Below are 20416 nucleotides of genomic sequence, written 5' to 3'. Positions count from 1 at the left end.
AAAACTTCCACTTAAATCAGTAAGAAGGCTAATGATACAGTTCAGTACTATACTGCTATCCCAGCCACAATGGCTTACCACCAGTCTGAATATCACTGTAAAAATTTTCTTACAATCAGATTTGAATGAAGATTTATTAAAGATTTAAAGAAAATCAATGAAGATTTAAATGAAAATCTGTGAAGAAAAACTTCCCCACACTAGTTTGTGAATCTGGTGAAATCAATTGGAAGTTAGGCCAGTAGAGAGGATAAAAGAATTATATAGTACTTTTAGTACCTTGAGTTGAGGATACTTTGTAATAGCTAATTGATTATACTGTGAAAATATGTCTGTCTCCTTAAATTTAATCTTACTTATCTTCTGTATTATGAATTCAAGTCAACAGAAAAAAAAAAGAAAAGATTCTTTCAACTCAATTTATCTCACATTCTGAACCTATTAGATAGTGATTGGCCAGCTCTATATTTCAAAAACAATTCTTTTTTAAAAGTTTGCAACGATCATTAGTAATAGTTTTTGTTCACAAAACAGTGTACCCAGTAGGCTTTTAATGCGCCATCTCCTAATCTATAAATGCCATATCAAAGTGAATCATAGTAAGGCAAAAACAAAACCTTCAGGTTATTTCCTGGTTGCCAGATACCTTGTTCTAAACAACAATCTCAGTACGCAGGAGGCCACGGCAGGATTGAGTTTCAGGCCAGCCTGCGCTACATTATAGAGACTCTATCTCCAAAAACCCAAACCAAAATCAAACAAGATGCAAACAGACACTTGTGATCCAACACCTGGACTACTTGGTCCCTAAGCAATGTCGATGTACTAAGAGGCTAATATAAATTCAAATAAAATTTCTTACATTTCTCTAAGGAAATCAAACACTCAAACCCATTCATGATATCATTTTTAAAAATACCCATGTAATAAGGGAAATGCAAATCAAAACAACCCTGAGATTTCACCTCACACCAGTGAGAATGGCTAAGATCAAAAACTCAGGAGACAGCAGATGCTGGCGAGGATGCGGAGAAAGAGGAACACTCCTCCATTGTTGGTGGGATTGCAGACTGGTAAAACCATTCTGGAAATCAGTCTGGAGGTTCCTCAGAAAATTGGACATTGAACTGCCTGAGGATCCAGCTATACCTCCCTTGGGCATATACCCAAAAGATGCCCCAACATATAAAAGAGACACGTGCTCCACTATGTTCATCGCAGCCTTATTTATAATAGCCAGACGCTGGAAAGAACCCAGATGCCCTTCAACAGAGGAATGGATACAGAAAATGTGGTACATCTACACAATGGAATATTACTCAGCTATCAAAAACAACGAGTTTATGAAATTCATAGGCAAATGGTCGGAACTGGAAAATATCATCCTGAGTGAGGTAACCCAATCACAGAAAAACACACAGGGTATGCACTCATTGATAAGTGGCTATTAGCCCAAATGCTTGAATTACCCTAGATGCCTAGAAAAATGAAACTCAAGACGGATGATCAAAATGTGAATGCTTCACTCCTTCTTTAAAACGGGAACAAGAATACCCTTGGCAGGGAAGAGAGAGGCAAAGATTAAAACAGACACAGAAGGAACACCCATTCAGAGCCTGCCCCACATGTGGCCCATACATATACAGCCACCCAATTAGACAAGATGGATGAAGCAAAGAAGTGCAGGGCGACAGGAGCCGGATGTAGATCTCTCCTGAGAGACACAGCCAGAATACAGCAAACACAGAGGCGAATGCCAGCAGCAAACCACTGAACTGAGAATAGGACCCCCGTTGAAGGAATCAGAGAAAGAACTGGAAGAGCTTGAAGGGGCTTGAGACCCCATATGAACAACAATGTCAAGCAACCAGAGCTTCCAGGGACTAAGCCACTACCTAAAGACTATACATGGACTGACCCTGGACTCTGACCTCATAGGTAGCAATGAATATCCTAGTAAGAGCACCAGTGGAAGGGGAAGCCCTGGGTCCTGCTAAGACTGAACCCCCAGTGAACTAGACTGTTGGGGGGAGGGCGACAATGGGGGGAGGATGAGGAGGGAAACACCCATAAAGAAGGGGAGGGGGAAGGATTAGGGGGATGTTTGCCCGGAAACCGGGAAAGGGAATAACACTCGAAATGTAAATAAGAAGTACTGAAGTTAATAAAAAAAAAAAAAAACCCATGTAAGTAAAAAAAAAGTTCTCGGGCTTGGGGATTTAGCTCAGTGGTAGAGCGCTTGCCTAGGAAGCACAAGGACATGGGTTTGGTCCCCAGCTCCAAAAAAAAAAAAAAAAAAAAAAGTTCTCAACATAGGTACTTCCCAGAAAACACGAGGGCTACTATCCACTATTAATACACAAGAAAGAACCCACTTCTTCAAATGAGTACTGAAACTTCAAGTAATTACCATAAAAAGAAGCGATGTGCTAATGGGGGTATAACAAGATCATAGTGCACTTGCCCACACATGTGAGGCCCTAGGTTCAAATTTCAACCCCTCCAAGGACTAGAAATACTGCCTTTCCAAAGTTTATATAGCCCTTGTTCTAATAATTATATGTCAACTTATTTACTGAAAATAGTAGCAGGCATACACAATGTATATATAAGTATATTCATTGCAGAATAGTTGTGAATACTCCCAATTATAAAACAACTGAAATATGCTTAAATAAATCACATCCATATGAAGGAATATTCTCTGCAGCTCCTTCTGAGAATTTTTCTTTCAGAGAACATCTCCGATTGTTGGCTAAGTTAAACTTAGATTGCGATCCTGCAGCTTTAAACTACCAAGTGCTGGAATGGCAGGCGTGAACAGCACATCCAGCTTCAAAGTAATGGGCCTATATATGTTAAGTAGAAAAGCTATACGGACTCTGAAACATGTGACTTTCAATCTCAATAATGTTCCCAGTATATAACTTTGAAAATGGGTGGGAAGTAAATAAAGCAAAATGCTGCATTGCTATCTTTGAACGGTTTTCTTAATGCTCTGTATTTTCTGATTTTTCTACAATATTCAAAGTATTTTGTTATACAAAAATTTATTTTTAAAAGTATCAGGAATAGTGTGGCCAATGCATTCATGCCTGCCTCTTAACTGAAAAAGCAAAGGAAACCAAAATATTTGAACAATTGGGGGGGGGGATCTATAAATTCAGATCTGTTCAAAGTTAGTGGTTTAAGTGACTAATGTAACAGAAAGCAATTTCATAAACAGTAATAGAAAACAGAGTAAGACCATTTTTAAAATTTTTTAAAAATTATTTATATTTATTTATATGAGTAGACTGTAGCTGTCTTCTGACATACCAGAAGAGGACATCAGATCCCATTACAGATGGGTGTGAGCCACCATGTGGTTGCTGGGAATTGAACTCAGGACCTCTGGAAGAACAGTCAGTGCTCTTAACCGCTGAGCCATCCCTCCAGCCCCATTTTTAAAATTTTAACATCTGCTGCATGTACACGCATCTGCCAGCAGATGGCACAAAATGCCCTTATGGTCAGGAGCCAGCATGTGGTTGCTGGGAATTGAACTCAGTCAGGACTTGTAGTACTCTAAACCACTGAGCCATCTCACCAGCCCCAGAAGATCAGCTTTTTCAAGTGATCAAAGCTTATTTTCTTTTTAGTTCTATTCAATGAAGGGTAGGACAAAATATCAATAAAATATTTTCCAGTAGAAAATAGTTGTCGAGGTTAGGAATAGAATTTCTTTGGAGCTTTAGATTTTGGGGAGAGGGTGTTTTACTTAATTTTTTCCTTATTTTTTTATGTATATGGGTGTTTATGTGCCCAAGAAAATCAGAAGAGAGCATCAGATCCCCTGGAACTGGAGTTACATATGGTTGTGACTGTATGTGGGTGCTCAGAATTGAAGTATTGTCTTCTGGAAGAATATCAAGTGCTACCAACACTGAGCCACCTCTCCAGCTACTTATTTTACTTCTTGAGATAAGGTACCACTAGGCCAATCCAGCCTCCAACTGGCAACCATCCCATGTCAGCCTCCCAAATGCTAGGATATTAGGCATGCGCTCTTATACCTCTCATAGTCCTAAGAGTGAGTCTATGCTAATAGCACAAATCCCTGTATTAATGCTCCCCCCTGAACTCCTATGGGACAGGACACACACCAACTTCCTCTTAGCTCTTATAATTTTGATCCTTATTTGACTATTATTTTATAAATGGATAGACTTTACTAACTATCCATTCTATATTATTTTAGATAACACTAGAGAAAGCCTTTGTGCATGGTAGGCAAACACTCTCCCACTGACTAACAACTCCAGCCCTAGACCAAATGAGCTTGAAAACTAAGAGCACATTCAGTAAATTTGTTGATTCTAAGTTAATTCTGTTACTGAAGATTGGAACATCTTATGTCACATTTTTTTCCTTGTCCATGTTTTGTTGTTTTTTAATTGCTGACTTAGACTGGCAAGATATCTCAGCAGGTTAATGTGCTTGTCTGGTGACCTGAGTTCAATCTCTAAAAGCCACATAAAGGTAGGAGACAACTGACTCTACAAAGCTGTCTTCTAACACACACACACACACACACACACACACACACACACACTGAAGACTTTACCTAATTACCTTACCTTCAGGTATTTCTAAAAATAATTATGAACTGGATGTGGGTATATGCCTTTAATAGGAGAACTCTGGAGACTCAGGTGAGAGGACTTCATGTGTGATGGCAACCTGAACTCAGGGTTAGCCTAAGCTACATTGAAACCCTTACTCAGAAACAGTAAGAGGGATGACCAGGTTCAGTTCTCAGGATCAACACAGTGGCTCATAACAATAGGTTAGTTCTACTTCTAGGGGAATCCGACATTCTCTTCGGACCTCTGAAGGCACTGCCCAGCACATGCACAACACTCACATACATTAAAACAAAAGACGCACAAAGTAACTTAGGAGCTACATGATCAAAGACCGGAAAAGTAAATTTGAGGACAATTCGGTTCAATGAAAACAGAATGTAGGGAAATCAGATTAGCTCTTCGAAACAAAATTGAAAGCTTACAGATAAATATCATAATTAAAGAAGCTAGGAAAGAAGATAGGTGGGTAGAGCCACTTCTGAAATGTGGTGGCAAACCAGATTGAAATAAAAGAGAAGGCTTTTTGTAAAACAAAAACCATAGAAAGGAGGGGAGAAGCACTGTCCTTTGGGGACCTGGCTGCTGATAGGTTCCCCATACCCCAGTGGACGGTGTCACACACATGCACATATGGGCAGCAATAACTGGACTCACGGAGCTAGGAACAACAAAAGGAAGGCCATGGAGTTAGCAGGGTGACAAGGTGGGCAACATTAGGAGCAGTTGGAGGGAGGTAATGGTAGGTGCATATGATAAGAGTATGAAATGTTCCACATATGAAAAGTTAATTTCAAAGCATGTTGGGCACAGTGCACGTGCATTAATCTCGGCTCCAGGGAGGTAGAAGCAGGGTCAGGTAGATGTCTGTGAGTTCTAAGCCAGCTGGGGTACAAAGTGAGACCCTTCTCTAAAACAAGAGACAAATGACACCCCACAATTGCTACCATCAAGGTATGTGAGAGGAATGTAACTCCATATCCAGTGTCTGCCTTCACAGAGAATATCTTCTCTAAAGTTTGTCTCACTCTTTACTTGTCTCTAGAAGAAGAACGTCAGCTGCCATTTCTATCCAATGTGTCCCTATTGTCTTCAAATGTGGGAAAACAAAACTAATCTGACAGGAACATGTTTTTCAAGAACAATGGTGTCCTTTCCCTGCTCAAAGGGGGGGGGGCGCTGACCTACCTACTAAATATTCTCTTGAGAGCTAATTTCCTTTCCCCCCCGATGTAGGTGTAAATGTTAATTCTCAGCTTACTCTGCTGGTATCCTATTCCACGCTCTTGTTTTAAATAGGCAAAAACATTGTCACTGATAATACTTTGCTTTTACCCCTTCTTCACCTTGCTCCTGGAAGGCCTGAGAAACCTCAATTCGGAATCTCTGGCTCCAAAGGTGGAGAGTTTGGGAAATGGAGCCCTGTCCTCTCACGAGGGTTCCTCCGCCTTTCTGCAGTATGCTCAGAAGCCATGGTAACAGCCCGAGGTTCTGGTATGCTGACATGGGTTAAGCTGTACCACAGAAGCAGGTCTCAAGAAGCTGACCCCAGAGATGAAAGAGGAACCAAGTCACGCATGAGAGGCCACACAAAGAACTCAAAGACGAAAACTTAGCTGGACCTTAGGAAGCAGACAGCGAAGCATACCTGCGCTTCAGTCAACTGAACAAGGCCAAGAACGAAACCAGGTCTCCACAGAGTCTTAAGGATCAAAAGGAAAAACACTGTTTTCTCAGTAGCCGAGGGGAAGAAAATGAAAAAGAGGTTGCCAACTTCATGGCTAGGCAGAAAAAGAAAGCGTTTGTGGAAAAACTAGAATCCAGTGGCTACATGGAAACCCTTATAGCACAGTCTCACAGAGCTCAGCTCTGGCAGAGGAACTCCCAGCACACACACATTCTCACAGCAGATCAATGTGGTTAACTGCGTTGGAGAAACTTGCTTCAGAAAACTGCTTTGAATACAGAAAATGCAAAGGAAGATATAAAAAGAAGCCACGGTCCTGAGCCTGTAAGGCAAAGAGACAAATTGTCAAAAGCACCTAAAGAAAGGGATACCCATATGTAGGGTGTTTTCACAAGAGACAAACCCACCTTACAGTGGCCCGGCTCTTTCTTTTGGCTGTAATAACACTATCTCCCATAAAAACAGAAAGCAGGACAGTATAGTGAAGGCAAATAGTCAGAAAGTCCCAATATTGCTGTATAACTCCAGAACCACAGTTTAGAATAACAATACCTCATGTAGACAAGTCAGTCAGAAGCAGCCTCTGGCCTACCTAATTAGCTGACAGTCACCAAATTACTTGTTATAAGTTTTAAAAAGAATGCCATGCCAGGGATGGGACATGAATTGCAAACTGCTTTGATGTGATATTATAGCTCTACTCTTGTTTTCAAAGTCTTTTTGAAAGGGATCACAAATAACTTACTTAGGAGGGCTAAAAGGAAACTTAAAACCCTCAATAAAATCTGAGCACTCTCAAGTCCTTGAAAAGTGACAAGTTGCTTATAAGACAGATTTGGACTTCAAATTCCGGTTACCTCTAAAAAATAGTCAATGAAAAGCACTTGTCATGTCATATACTCTTACCAGCGTAACCGACTAAATGGAAGTAGGCGAGGGAGACTTGGAAACTGAAGGACAGTAAACTTGGACTGTGAAGTTCTTGCCTAACTTAACCCCCTCTGACCTGCTGATCTAATTACCCAAACCATGTCTGAGAAGAAAAACATTCTCCAATTGGACATTTCGAGTTTCTTGTTTCCTTTTCTTCCACTGAAAATTTCAGGCATTTTGCAAGTGCAGACTTTTTTGTTTAGATTTTTCTCAGCTATGGGTCTTTGCAGCTGAGAATACTGTGAACTTTCAGGGTGCTTGCTATATTTAATCTGTAAAGAAGGCCCAAAACATAGGCACAGTCAAGTGAGCACCAAGAGAGTCCCCCAAGCCACACAGAAATTCTTTGACATTATTGCTCAATTGTATTTGTGGTTCTGAGACTTGAACTCAGGTCCTTACACATGCTATGCAAACCATCTAGCAGCGAGCTGCACCTCCGAAAGTGCTGGTTTTATATTACTGGTTTTGGTTCTCCTCCGTTAGCAAACACCCATGAGAATTTTATGACATAAAGTTACAATTACAAAAACCACTACAGGAAAGCAAAGAAAAAAGAGTGCATTTAAATAAAGGCATTTCCGTAATAGCCAAAGACTGTTCTCTCTATCACTGCTTATTCTACTTAATCACCACAAAGGTAAAATTCACTTTAATAGAAATTCCTGATAAAACACCTCAGACATTAATATTAACTTGCATGCCATAACTGGCTTTTGAAAAGAATTCCCACTTGCACGAATGCATTCATAATGCATGTGTACACATGAAGATGAAGAGAAAAATCTTCATGCTGAAAATGTACCTTTTTTCCTCCCCAAGTACTCTGTGGCAAATGTGCCGGGAGCATCATGGCCTACCTCTTGTTCTTGTAAATGAACTGTAACTGCAGTGCAACAATAAGCATTGGGTTTTTGTTGCCATTTAACCACAAATAGCGAGGGGAAGCCTTACAACTTCATTTTATGAGACAGTTTGCCTTGTGACAGACACCTGTACTCCTAGCATTCAGAAGATTAGGGCAGGAGAATTTCAAAGTCAGCCTAGAGTATACAGTGAGACTATTTTATACAAGCCAAGCTGTGCTTTCCTTAAAACCACCCCTTTTCTCATTTGGTGAGGGATCACTGTTAAAAGAATAAACCTACGTAGCATCCAGTCACCCAACACCTCTTCCTTGAAATCCTCCTTTCCACCTTTGAGTTCCACAGTATCAGACCACCTTCTTTTTTTTTTCAGGAAAAAGTAATCCTCTGTAGCCCAAGCTTGCCAGGAATTCCCAACCTCCTTCTCCTGCCTCAGCCTCCTGAGTACTGGCATTAATGATGATTGTGAGAAGGCTCAGATGTCATTTCCCACAAAGCCTTTGACTTCTCAGGTATATCAGCTGTGGTCTTCTCTCCCAGCCCTCCCACAGCACTCTACTTCTAAAGCTGATTTATTTCAAGTCTGCTTCCATAGTACCTAGCACTGTGCCTGTCACGAAGTAGGTGCTGGAATAGTTGATAAATACAGCTAAAGATAAAGTCTAAGGTTTACCTGACAAATATGATGCCCAAGAATAGAACAAAAATAACAGCACTGGGTGAGTGATGGTTAAAGAGATATTTGAAAACATTTCTCATGTTTGAAAAATATATATTCCCTACCATACTGAAGAAATAACCAGGCTATTTTTTTAATGTAGTTCATTCTACTCCCCTTTCAAACTGCCAAAGCCTCAAAACAACACTATAACACTGATTAACCAAATCAGGAATTTTTATGTTATTCCACTTTAAACCCAGCCCATTCTTAAAGGCTTCCCTTTTATCTTCCTAACCAGACCCATTCCTCTTTGAAATGCAAGGACTGATCAGTGCCCACTTACATATTAGAACAGAACTGAGCACAAAGAAGATTTAAAGCACTGTGCCAAACACTTCCATGTGCTATGCCCATGTGATGCTACCCGCCAAGCAAAGAGAACATAGTTTCAACTCTCTTAGAGACCTCAGTTCACCATGGAAGAAAAAGCTTGCCCATGTGTCCTGACTACCAAGCATGCAGTGCTAGTCTATATGGCAGAGGCAAGCATGAGTTTGAACTGAGCCATACAAAAGGAACTTTTGTGACACAGCAGTGAAGGAACACAGAAAGGATGTTTGAAAAGGCGAGAAAGGAGACAAGGCTGGGAAAAGTACATTAAGACAGAACTTCTCAGGATCGTGGTGGCTCTCTCCTTCCACCATGTGCTTCCTAGGGATCAAACTCACATTGTCAGGCTTAATGGCAAGCACCTTTACCAGAGCTGAACCATCTCACAAGCCTGGCAGTAGCTGTTAAAAGCAGTTAAGCAAGTACTAGTGATTATGTTTACCAGAAAACAAGAAGAGGAAAGCTTGACGTAAAGTACCGTTAAGAAAAATAAGACAGGCTAAAGAGATGGCTCAGTGGTTAAGAACACTGACTGCTCTTCCAGAGGTACGGAGTTCAATTCCCAGCAAGCACATGGTGGCTCACGACCATCTGTAATGGGATCTGATGCCCTCTTCTGGTGTGTCTGAAGACAGCTACAGTGTACTCATATATATAAAACAAACAAACAAATCTTTAAAAGACAAAACATGCTCAGAAAGAGAATCCACAAACCAGGTGTGAAAGAGTTGAAGGTAAAGGATTGGGGGCGGGGGTGGAGGGAGAAGAGAATCAGATTTCAGGGTGGGAGGTTATAAATACTGGTTCAGACAGGTGGAGTTTAACATGCCTGCAGGACATCAACAGAGAGCAGGCCAGTAAATGGCAACCATTATGCTTCATCGCCACAGTAGCTGGAGTATAAAACTTGTCTCCAAATAGTCCTATTTGCCTTTCTCATTCTGAGTTAAAACTCTTGTCCGACATTTTAAAATACGTGACAACCATTCCTATTCAACTCTAATCTGGTAAAACTTGAAGTGTTTCTTTCCTACATTCATTCCAGTATCCGACTATCTCTAGGAAGAAATCTTAACCTTTTAAATAGGGAACACACTCCAAAAAGAATGCACACTAGGAGTTGTCAATTTAAATCATAACTATACTCCCCCTGCCTCTGCGGTGCCACACGCTCCCCTCCTACTGAGTAAATGCTATATAGAATTCGTTCTCTTATAATCAGAGACTACAAAAAATATCTTCAGTGTAAGAATAGACCATTTTTTACCTAGGATACTTATAGAGTTCTGTCCCAACAGTTAGCAAGATAATGCTAACTGACAAAATACATTAAATGGGAGTCTGAGTATGCTCTATACTTGGCCATCTGCATTAGAAAGCTATCATACTTTTTAAAAAATGAGATTTGGTATAGAGCAGCTTAAAAGAACAGCCAGTATAACCTGATGATTAGGAGCTCTGGCTGTGGGTTCAAATCTACAGCCTGCTATGTGCTAGCTATATGATCACAGACTTGACTTCTGCGAGCCTCGGTTTCCTTTTGTGTAACGCAGGAACAGATACTTTCATTTCTTGCGGTCCGATTGTGAGGCTTAATTAGGATCATGTATTTAAAATAGCCTATTCTTAGCACACACCAAGCACACACTGTCAGCTAGTTCTACTACTAGAAAAAGTATAAGACTTTCATTCAGGGGAGTTCATAAGGTGTGGTACAAAAATCTCATTTAAAAATAGGACACTTTGGGAATCATGTGAGGAAGGCCACTGTGTGTAGGTAGGGTTCTTTTTAAATAAAAAGAGGGGAAAAAAGACCCTGAATACTTCTCTAATGAAAACAGAGATAGAATAAAGAGCTTCCAATTAAGAGAAGTGCTTGAATCACAGATGGATGAGTTTCTCCAATACATTCCTGTTCTGATTTTGTGTGACTTGAGTAGACTGAGTTTCCTAACACCAGACAAGGCAGAGGAGCATACCATCCTGGGTGACTTAGGTAATCTTGCCTAGGGGTAAGGAAGGTGAACTACATGACCTCCTGAATTCTTTTGACATCTGTTATCTATCTGACACAGGTACCAATTAGTAGAAGTAACTATCAGTGTTAGATCTTAGTGATCTCACCAAGTTGCTTCAGAAAGAATACATTCTTCAAATACCCCTCGCTAGTGTCTCACGACAAATTCAAAAAGTCAAGGGCTACTTAAAACGTTACTTGGAAATTATATTTTTTGTCTATATGGTGAACAAAAAAGATAGTTTACAGGTGGCTACAGTTCATACCTATAATCTCAACCCTTGGAAAGAGGAGTCAGGAGGATTAGTAATCAAGGCCATCCTGAGCTACACAGTGAGTTTCAAGCCCACCATGGACACTTTACCCCCCGACTCAAAAACAAAAACAAAATATAGCTGGTACAGGGTACAGATATGGCGTCTTACATGTCTTCAATAAGAACTGGAAGTTATTATGGGAAAATAAATAAGAATTACAAATACAGGGTTTTTTTTCTTTTCTCTTCCTATATCTTAGGCTTATAAATTTATTTAGTTAAGTTTTTTTTTGGGGGGGAGGGTTTCTTAGTGTAGCTCTGGCTTTATAGAGTTAATTTGTAGATCAAGCTGGCCTTGAAATCACAGAGATCTACCAGCCACTGCCTCCCAAGTACTGGGATAAAGGCATGTTCCACCAAGCACAGTTTGGGGTCTATATATTTAATATAATGGAGAAAAGAGATAAATATGTTCATACAAAATAACTTTTCCTCTCTGATCCATGAAGCTGATATTGAAATGTGTGGAAACGTGCTTATGGGTACGGGAAGCGTATATCTGCAGGAACCACATACCCATGTTTCTTGCTTTACTGAGCATTCCCACCTCGGCAAGATTTGCATCCAGCCACCTGCACCTTACATCATGCCCCGAGTGAGCCCCTCTTCTATGGGGCAAATGACTACTTCAGGAGCAACACCAGGTACTGAGTGATTTTACCATGAATGCACAGCAGCCCGGGTTCCTGCTTTTGACTGGTTTCAATGGGTATTCACGACCCTTTTCATCTTAAGATGTACAGGAACAAGGGCAAAAAGGCTCACAGAATCAAATGCTTTAAAAAGCTGACCAGGGAAGCCAGTTATGTGGCTTATATGTACCTTAGATACGTAAAGCTATTTTTTATTCTTTCCTATTTGATCTGTGGTCCTTTTATTGCTTAGACAAAGCTACACCAGGAAAAGAAAACTCAAAAAGAATATTGGTCATTTGGCGGTACCTCATTAAAAGGAAAACGATATAATGTACAGAGGAAACTGAAAACTAAGTTATTTCAGTGCCTGGAGAGAGAGTTTATCAGTTAAGACACTATAGTACTTTTGCAGAAGACTCAGTTCTGCTACCAGCATTAATATCAGCTAACTTATAACTGCCTATATTCCTGCTCCAGGGAAACCAGTGCCTTCTTCTGGCCTCCATGGGAAACTGCACTCATATAAACATATAATCATATAAACATACCTGGACAGAGAAGCAAACATATATATAAGTAAAACAAAGCTAAATCTTAGAGGCTAATGAGATGGCTCAGAAGTTAAGGACACTTGTTGCTCTTTCAGAGGATTACCTACATAGCAGCTCCAATATTGGAGGAAACCAACATCCTCCTCCAGCCTCCATGTGCCGCAGGCATGCACATAGTGCACATACATATATACAACAGGCAAACACTCATGCACATAAAATAAACAAAAAGTTAAGAAATCATTTCAAACTGAAACCTATGGATGCTGCTCTCCAATTCACTATATAAGTAATTGAAATTCTAAGACTTGGATGATGAAGAAGAAACAGTCGAGGCTCGAATACACTTGTCTTTTGCCGATATCCCACAATTCAAGACACCCCATAGTGTCAAGTCACTTTTGAAACAAGTCATAACTCTTGGTAATAGTGTGCATGCTTGAGAAATGTTCTATCAATGAGTCACCCCCACCTGCCTATGGTAAATTTTTCTACCTTTTATAACAACTTCTTGTCATTGCTGTTTGGTGTGTGATGGTAAAACAGTATCTACTGACAGGTGGCAAAAGGCAAGGAAGTTAGTGACTTGTTTAACATAACGGTAATGTGTCCATGGTCATTTTCCAGAAAAAAGGCTATAGGGCTGGAGGTATAGTTTAGGAGTAAAGCATTTGCTTTGCATATTTAAGGCATGGATTCAATCTCAAGCACCTAAAAATATTTGATCTCGTGACTTGTCTACCTAGCATGCTTTAATTAGTCTTCAATGACATTAGCAGGATTTTATTTTTATCTATAAGGAATAACCCCAGAGGTGGCTACCATTGATCAGGTCTTTACTATGTGCTGAGCACCTTAATTAGTCCTGCAGACTCTCTTTTAATCCTAGTTATAACTCTGTGAGGCAGGTCTGCTCGTTATCCCTTCTATAAGAATGCATGGCTTACGGAAGGAAATAACTTACTCAGGGTCACCCAGTTAGTGACAGAGATGGGACTCAAGCCCAAGTCTATTACTATTTCTAGGCATTTAACCCTCAATATTATTCCACTCACTAGACCAAGGAGCAATTTGAGTTATTTATAGCACACTACACCTGTGGTGGGGTGAGTGGGGGAGAGATTAACATACCAGTTTATGACATTCAAAACAAAATAGTTCCTAAAAGTAAAAGGTATCAAATTCTGGTATTTTCTTTACAAACAGGTTCAAATGAATTAAATTTTGATTTAATACAGCAACACTGACAGATGTAAACTTCTGCTTCACGTAACACTTAAAGCAATGGCACTGAATTTCATAATCCTCTTTCAGTATCAGAGGCCAATACCAAATTTGACTACAGGAGGTATGATCAAGTGGGCCCTGTTTTAACATACATATCAAGAAGGGGAAGGATTTTTACTTATAATGACAAAGAAAAGGCAAAGAAATAAGGTTTACAGCACTATTTTCAAGTAAACAGCCTTTTCTTATTATATCTGAATTCATTTTAAGGACAAGGAAATAAAAAAAATATGGTATACTGGTTTCTTTAAAACAATCAGCACACTACAGTTACATGAGGCAATGAAAAGCCATCAAAGAAATGGAAATCTTTTGTATTCTTATAAATTTTATAATTTTAGGGTTGGGATAATAAGATCCACTACAGTTAAGATCTCACTACAACAACGGATAAAATTTCAATTAAGACATCAAGCAAGCAAAACAGCCAACTGAAAAGAAATCTTTTAATCAATTAAGTATTTCGTGATAAGTCAGGTGTTGTAAATACCAATTGAGATGAGGCTATTTTTCCCAAGGAGCAATATAACATCTTGCCAATCTGGTTATGGTGATAAGGATAACTACGGGAGCATAACTCTAGCACAGCTTCGGAAAAACTCCTGGAAAATTCACCAAAAGTTAGCCAAAGTCATATATGCTGTGTCATGTAGCCAAAGTCCAAAACAAGATTCTGTTAGCAAGGGTTATCACTTTCTGGCTGAGTGGCCACTGTCATCTCAGTTTGTTATGACTCCTAATAACTCTATGATGAAAAGGGAGGACATAACAGAATTACGAAAAATACACAGGAATGAAGATTTTAAACATGATGCATGCAAATTAAGTAAACTGCTTATTTTGTAAGTGATCCCAGTCTTTAAGAAGATTTATCCTTTTGAAAAGAAATATTTCAAGGTATTGATTCACTCCTTTTTGTTGAGGCAAAAACAAATCAAGCTTTGAATTGACTAGAAAATAAAAACTGCCCAATTTAAAATTATAGGAGATTTACAAAGTAATACACTTTAAAATAAGTAATTTCCTTCTTCACGAGTCTTAAGTAATTCTATGCTTAAGAGGCAGAAATACCAACTTACCAGCTTTGTGCCTCTTTTAATTTCCTTTTGGACATCTTCAATAGAAAATCCACCAAGACTCTCATTATCAGAATGTGAGGATACCAAAGCAGATGAAAACAGCTATAAATAACATTTGAAAAAATTACCGTTCACATATAATTACATCAAGACAATGACTAAGATGTTAAACTTAAAAATTAATTTTCTATTAAAATGACATTGCACAGTGTTAAACCATTTCTAAAAGATCTAACTGGTTTTTGCTTTCAAAGTCAGCAATACTAATATGTTAGTTATTAAGATTGATTCTTTCTTGAGAATGGTTTTGAAGTCTCTTGATGTATGCCAATATACTCACCATGCACTTATGGTGTGCTGCCACCTTCTGGTTTTCAGATATCAGTAATTGTCCGCATTCCTTGTCTCTATTTGACTTACAAAAGCCACATTTGCGCTGTCTCGTAGACCCTTTTTTCTGTTCAATTGAGCTTGACATGATTTTTAAATTGTTTAGAGAATGCCACTTTAAGCCTCAAAAAAATGCTACAGAGAATAAGAATGGCAATGAAATGGTTAATTTCAATTAGAAATTAGGTCATACAGATCCACACAAGCAATGTAATGGCTGACCTAGGTTTTAATATAGTTACTTAAATATTAGTATAGATAAATATCAAAAACCCAAGATGCTTTGCATACATCATACATCTTAAGAAAGGGAAAGAGAGAAGTGGCAAGAATGCAATCAAATCTAGAGTAATTAAGAGAAATCAAAATAAATTCAAATTAGAAAATATGTGAAATAAAATTACTCTTGCATGGTAAGAATGTATATCACAGCTACACACAGTGGCACATGGCTGTCATCTTAGCACTTAGGAGATCCAGGCAAAAGATCAGCAATCTGAGGCCTGCATGGGCAACAAGTGAGCCTGAGGCCCATCTCAGAAATACGCAGAAAACCAAAATCACAAAGCTAACTCCTCCACGAGTGTCATTAAAGATAAAAATAAATTTCAAGCTTAGGTATTTGTCCATGAAGGAAACAACATGATAAAGATCTAACAACAATTTAAAACCACAAAGAAAACTACAAAATCCCGAGAGAACTGAATTCTTTAATTGCCTAATTCCTTCCAGCTCACATACTGAATGAAGTATTAAAAGCAAAATTAGGCATAACTTTGAAACAATTATTTTTAAAACTTGAAATACTTCAAATTTGAGAAAATTATGTTTTGACCCAAGACCATCACTTTTCTGTTCCTTTTTCATGTAATGAAATAATAAAACTTCTAATATTATACCATAAAATAGTCTTTAGGGCCCCAATATTTACTAAACCATTTGATTTGACTGAGCTTTATCCCAAATCTACTTATTAAAAGCCAATCCGATAGTGGTCTCCTACATGCAGTAACTTCCATCCATAAGTCAGCAATGGTGTGCGGTGGAAGGACAATTCTGAATGAGCATTTGATCAGATTATCATTATAGGTTGTACAGTCAAACCAAAAAAGGGAAGAGAAGCTGTAACACAGAAGTCTACAGATATGGATCATCATTCTCAACACAGATCATTTAATACCATCACTCAACAAATTTCAAATCAGTATTTTGATCTGTATAATTCACTCAATTACTGGGAATAAACAGCCTACCCAGGTTGCCATTAACACTCATCACAATCAATAGAATCTCAAATATCTGTCTTCAAATTAGCTCAAGTTATTGCCATTGATACACATTTAAATATTTTCAGGACATTGTGCTTAGAGACTTGGCTCAATAACTCAGTTGGTAACTCTCTGAGAAGCATCTCTGCAGCAGCAGCAGCAGCAGCAGCAGCAGCAGCAGCAGCAGCAGCAGCAGCAGCAGCAGCAACAGCAGCAGCAGCAGCAGCAAAGGTAATACGCCATTCGGAGCTATTCACAGTGGATCATCAGGATGTAACGTAATATGAAGCCACAAAGAAAACATTTCTTCTATTAATTTATATCCACTATTTGCTTTTGAACAAGACTTCAAAGGCCTTGCTGTCTCTCCTTTGATGGGTTTAACAAACTCTTAGTGCTATCTCTAATTTTAAATACCCCAGTCTCCCAAGTGCCATGGGGTCCTTCTCAATAATACTGATTTCAGAACACTCGCTATAAACTGGGAAGCTGATTGGAAATAGGCGGCAAATCTTTTAGCATTTTAAAAAAAGAAAGCAGAGAAACAAAAGAAACAAAAGAGGAAGTGTGTTTGCATTTGCTCCGGCAAGTATATGTTCACTTGCTTTATGAAAAATATAGCTGCTCCAGTTTTCAGAGCTATGCAAAAACACCAAGATTCATAAATAGCACCCAGATCTGTGACTGGAGTTCCAAATGTGTTTTCTTTACTACCATGCAATGAATAATAGGCACTGGTAAGTCACCATGATGTATTCGGCATTTCTCCAGGTCATCCAGGCCAGCTGAAAGGGTGGTACGTTATAAATCTAATCTTCATAGGCATCTTTAATTTGCCATTTCTATACAATCCTAGCACTAGCTTGAAAAAAAATGGCTGGAGATAATAAGCAGAATTCTTAGAGGGAAAATCACTCTTTCTTCCCAAAATTGACTCTGAAATGGTACTCCCCATTCTATCTTCATTGAACACTGCCTCCTTTTCACTAATAAACAGTGTATTTTTTCCTGTTAATTTTCAGAACCTGCTTTTCTAGATACCAAAAATTCTAAAAGCTAAAAGAGAATACATATACATATACTTTGCATTGTAAAACACTCAGGTATTTCTTGGTAATTTATATTTTATTTGTAAAGTGAACAGAAACACAAAAATGTGCAACAAACGATTAAAATTTTGCCCTGCTATGCAATGACTAATTGGATTTTTCCACTAAAATTCAAATAATGCATGTGTGCATAGCTTGCTGATTTTTTACATCTGCCTTATAAAACATGCAGCAGCAGAGCCCCTCATGGAAACAATGACGCCTAGCAAAACTGTCTATCAAAAAAATACAGATTTTTATCTACTGCTGTCACACTTGTGGTCTAGGGTTAGGCGGAATAAGGACGTTCAATCAGCATTACTATGGGCTTCAAAAACAACTATTTAGTGCTTTCGTTTTAATTTAAAGGGTTTTCAAGAACAGGCAAAGCTCAAAGTTTAATATTTTAGCTTGACAATGAGACCTTTCCCTTCAAAGAAAGGTAATATTATGGATAATGTGTAAAGGTGAAAGAAACAACAGTATCCTTATGGGAAATATTGTTTAAATGTCTGAAAAATGTACCCGGCTGAAACAATGAATGCATTTCCGATTTTCCATGATGCTGTGAAGCATCGAGGTAGAAACCACCTGGATGACCAAGGAGGGCATTCCGAGAACCAACTCGAGAGCTCGTTCAATGGCTGGTATCTGAAAAGAACGTTTTCTACAGAAAAACAAACAAAACAAAAACTGCAGTTCCGGAAGATGAAAAACCTTCCGCATGCAAGCCAGTTGAAATTCACAGATATAAGTCCGATCCTCCAAAGATAACACGGCTCTATCAGCAAAGTTGCAGTGAAGAGAAATAAATGAATAGGAAATGTACCGGAAGGGCACCTGAATTTGGTTGCACGATATTATTACATGCTTCGCACTGCTTTTTTTTTTTTTTTTTGCGGTTATTCAAAAGGAAACTAAAGGAATTTTCCAGTTGTTTCAAGCCAAAGGGTAGTGAAGAAATTTGAACTGTATGAATAATACCCGATATTACGTAGGAACCAGAGGAAAATTAAAGGCTTTTCAAAGATCAAAAGATTTGTTTTTCACTTTCACACAGAATATCGAAACGAATAGAAATTGAAAAAGAACGCCGTGCTGTTCGCCCATGTAATAAAGGACCAGACAGGAAACAGAGCGGATTCTCTCCGTTATTTATTCCCCAATCGCACACTAGCCTCCTAGATCTCCCTCTAACCAAAGCGCTGGATAAACTCGAAAAAAAGTCTCTTCCTTCCCAACACTTCAGTAGGTTCCTTTCAGCCAGAAAGTCGGGGTCCCCCCCCCCTTCCAATTGTCCTTGGCCAAGTCTCTGGAATTCAGGAAAATTTCACCTTCTTCACACCCCTCCCCTCCCCAGGAGTTCGTCCTCTAAGGACCTGACTCCAAAGCATCTCCTTATCCATCACTTTCACCCGATTCCCCTTACTAGGGAGTTTTTCTTTTTCTCCCCCTCATTCCGAAAGGCTCACCCTCATGCCATCCTAAACATTTTTTTTTTCTCTTACACTTCGAAAGTAGAGTCACCGTCCTTAACCACTAAAACCGTCTAAGCGACAGCAGAGTTTTTTTGAACCCCCATCCCAGTTTTTCTCTCCTCCGATGTGAAGCCCCCTCCCCCGAAGTCCAGGCTGCCGCCTCGCATGTCCCTCAGCGCCCCCGCCGCACTAGGTCGCCAGCCTCTGTAGGGAGCACCGACAATGAGTGGCGCCTCTGGGGGTCCCTGACAATGAAGGAGACCACCGCGAGTCCCCCCCCGTAACAACGGGCAGGGGCGGCGGCCTGGCCACCGCCATCCTCTTCGTCTTCTCCCGCCAGACAGAGAATGGGGGGCCCCTGGCTACCGCAGGGAACTCACCAGTGGGGCTCACGGCTGGGCGAAGGGAGGACAGCGCCCACGAGGGGAGACGGGGAAGGCGGGAGTCGGTTCTCCGGCAGTGCCGAAGAGCGGAGCTCTGTTGCCAGGGGTTGTTTCCTTTCATTCGAGGAGAGACGGGCTGGCCGAGCGCCCTTACGTTGCCTCCCTCCGTACGCACACGACCCACAGGACGTTGAGACGTCTCGAGCGCGCCGGGGACTCTGATTGGCCAACGAGCTGGGGCGGTTGAAGCCGCCGAAGTATGGCGCAAGCGCACAGACCAGCCCCTCGAAAGGTTCGGGGCGACCGCCCCGCCTCCTGCTCGCGCGCGTACCTTCTATTCTCCGCTCTGCCGCCCGGCTTAGGCTTTGGGGGCAGGAGCGGAGGAGACGGGGAAAGAGATTCGAGGAGAAAGCTGGGCACTGGGAGGAGAAGGCGCTGGGTTGGGGCCAGAAAGCCTGGAACCAGGTCCTGGGGAACCGGTTTTCCAGCGACGCAAATGCACAGGCCTTAGCCCTTGCACTTGTTCGTCGAGGCCTTTTTACATCCATTATTTCATTGTACTCTCCTGGCATCCCTGTGGGGTCCTCCTTTCGCCTGATTTCACTGCCAGCAAAGACAGCTCCCAGTGCAATTTGCCCGTGTGCATGGCTGTCTTCGGACTAATCGTTTTAATTACTCAATCTTTTTTTTTTTTTGAGGGGGGGATGTCTTGGAACGAGGATGAAATACCTCCCAAGTTTATTGTGAAGAAGACTAAGGATG

At 40.1% G+C, this 20416-nt stretch overlaps 1 protein-coding gene across 3 annotated transcripts in view; it reads right to left on the bottom strand.

Annotated features, from left to right (window-relative positions):
• Positions 1 to 19866, bottom strand: part of Phf6 (PHD finger protein 6) — a 43084-nt gene extending 23218 nt beyond the window's left edge. The window contains exons 1-3 of one of the 3 annotated variants that reach the window (XM_039100498.2): positions 19652 to 19866; positions 15388 to 15572; positions 15048 to 15149 (exon numbers count right to left, since the gene is read on the bottom strand). In XM_039100498.2, the coding sequence (XP_038956426.1) occupies positions 15048 to 15149; positions 15388 to 15525 (240 nt within the window). In that variant the 5' untranslated portion in view covers positions 15526 to 15572; positions 19652 to 19866. The remainder of the gene's footprint in view (positions 1 to 15047; positions 15150 to 15387; positions 15573 to 19651) is intronic. The other 2 variants (NM_001402228.1, XM_017602432.3) reach the window with 2 other exon arrangements.
• Positions 19867 to 20416: the final 550 nt, after the last annotated feature.

Source organism: Rattus norvegicus, chromosome X, assembly GCF_036323735.1.
Source record: "Rattus norvegicus strain BN/NHsdMcwi chromosome X, GRCr8, whole genome shotgun sequence".
In the NCBI taxonomy this organism is placed as follows: Eukaryota; Metazoa; Chordata; class Mammalia; order Rodentia; family Muridae; genus Rattus; species Rattus norvegicus.
Note: the sequence above shows the minus strand (reverse complement) of the source record. Positions and strands in the feature narration are given on the sequence as shown.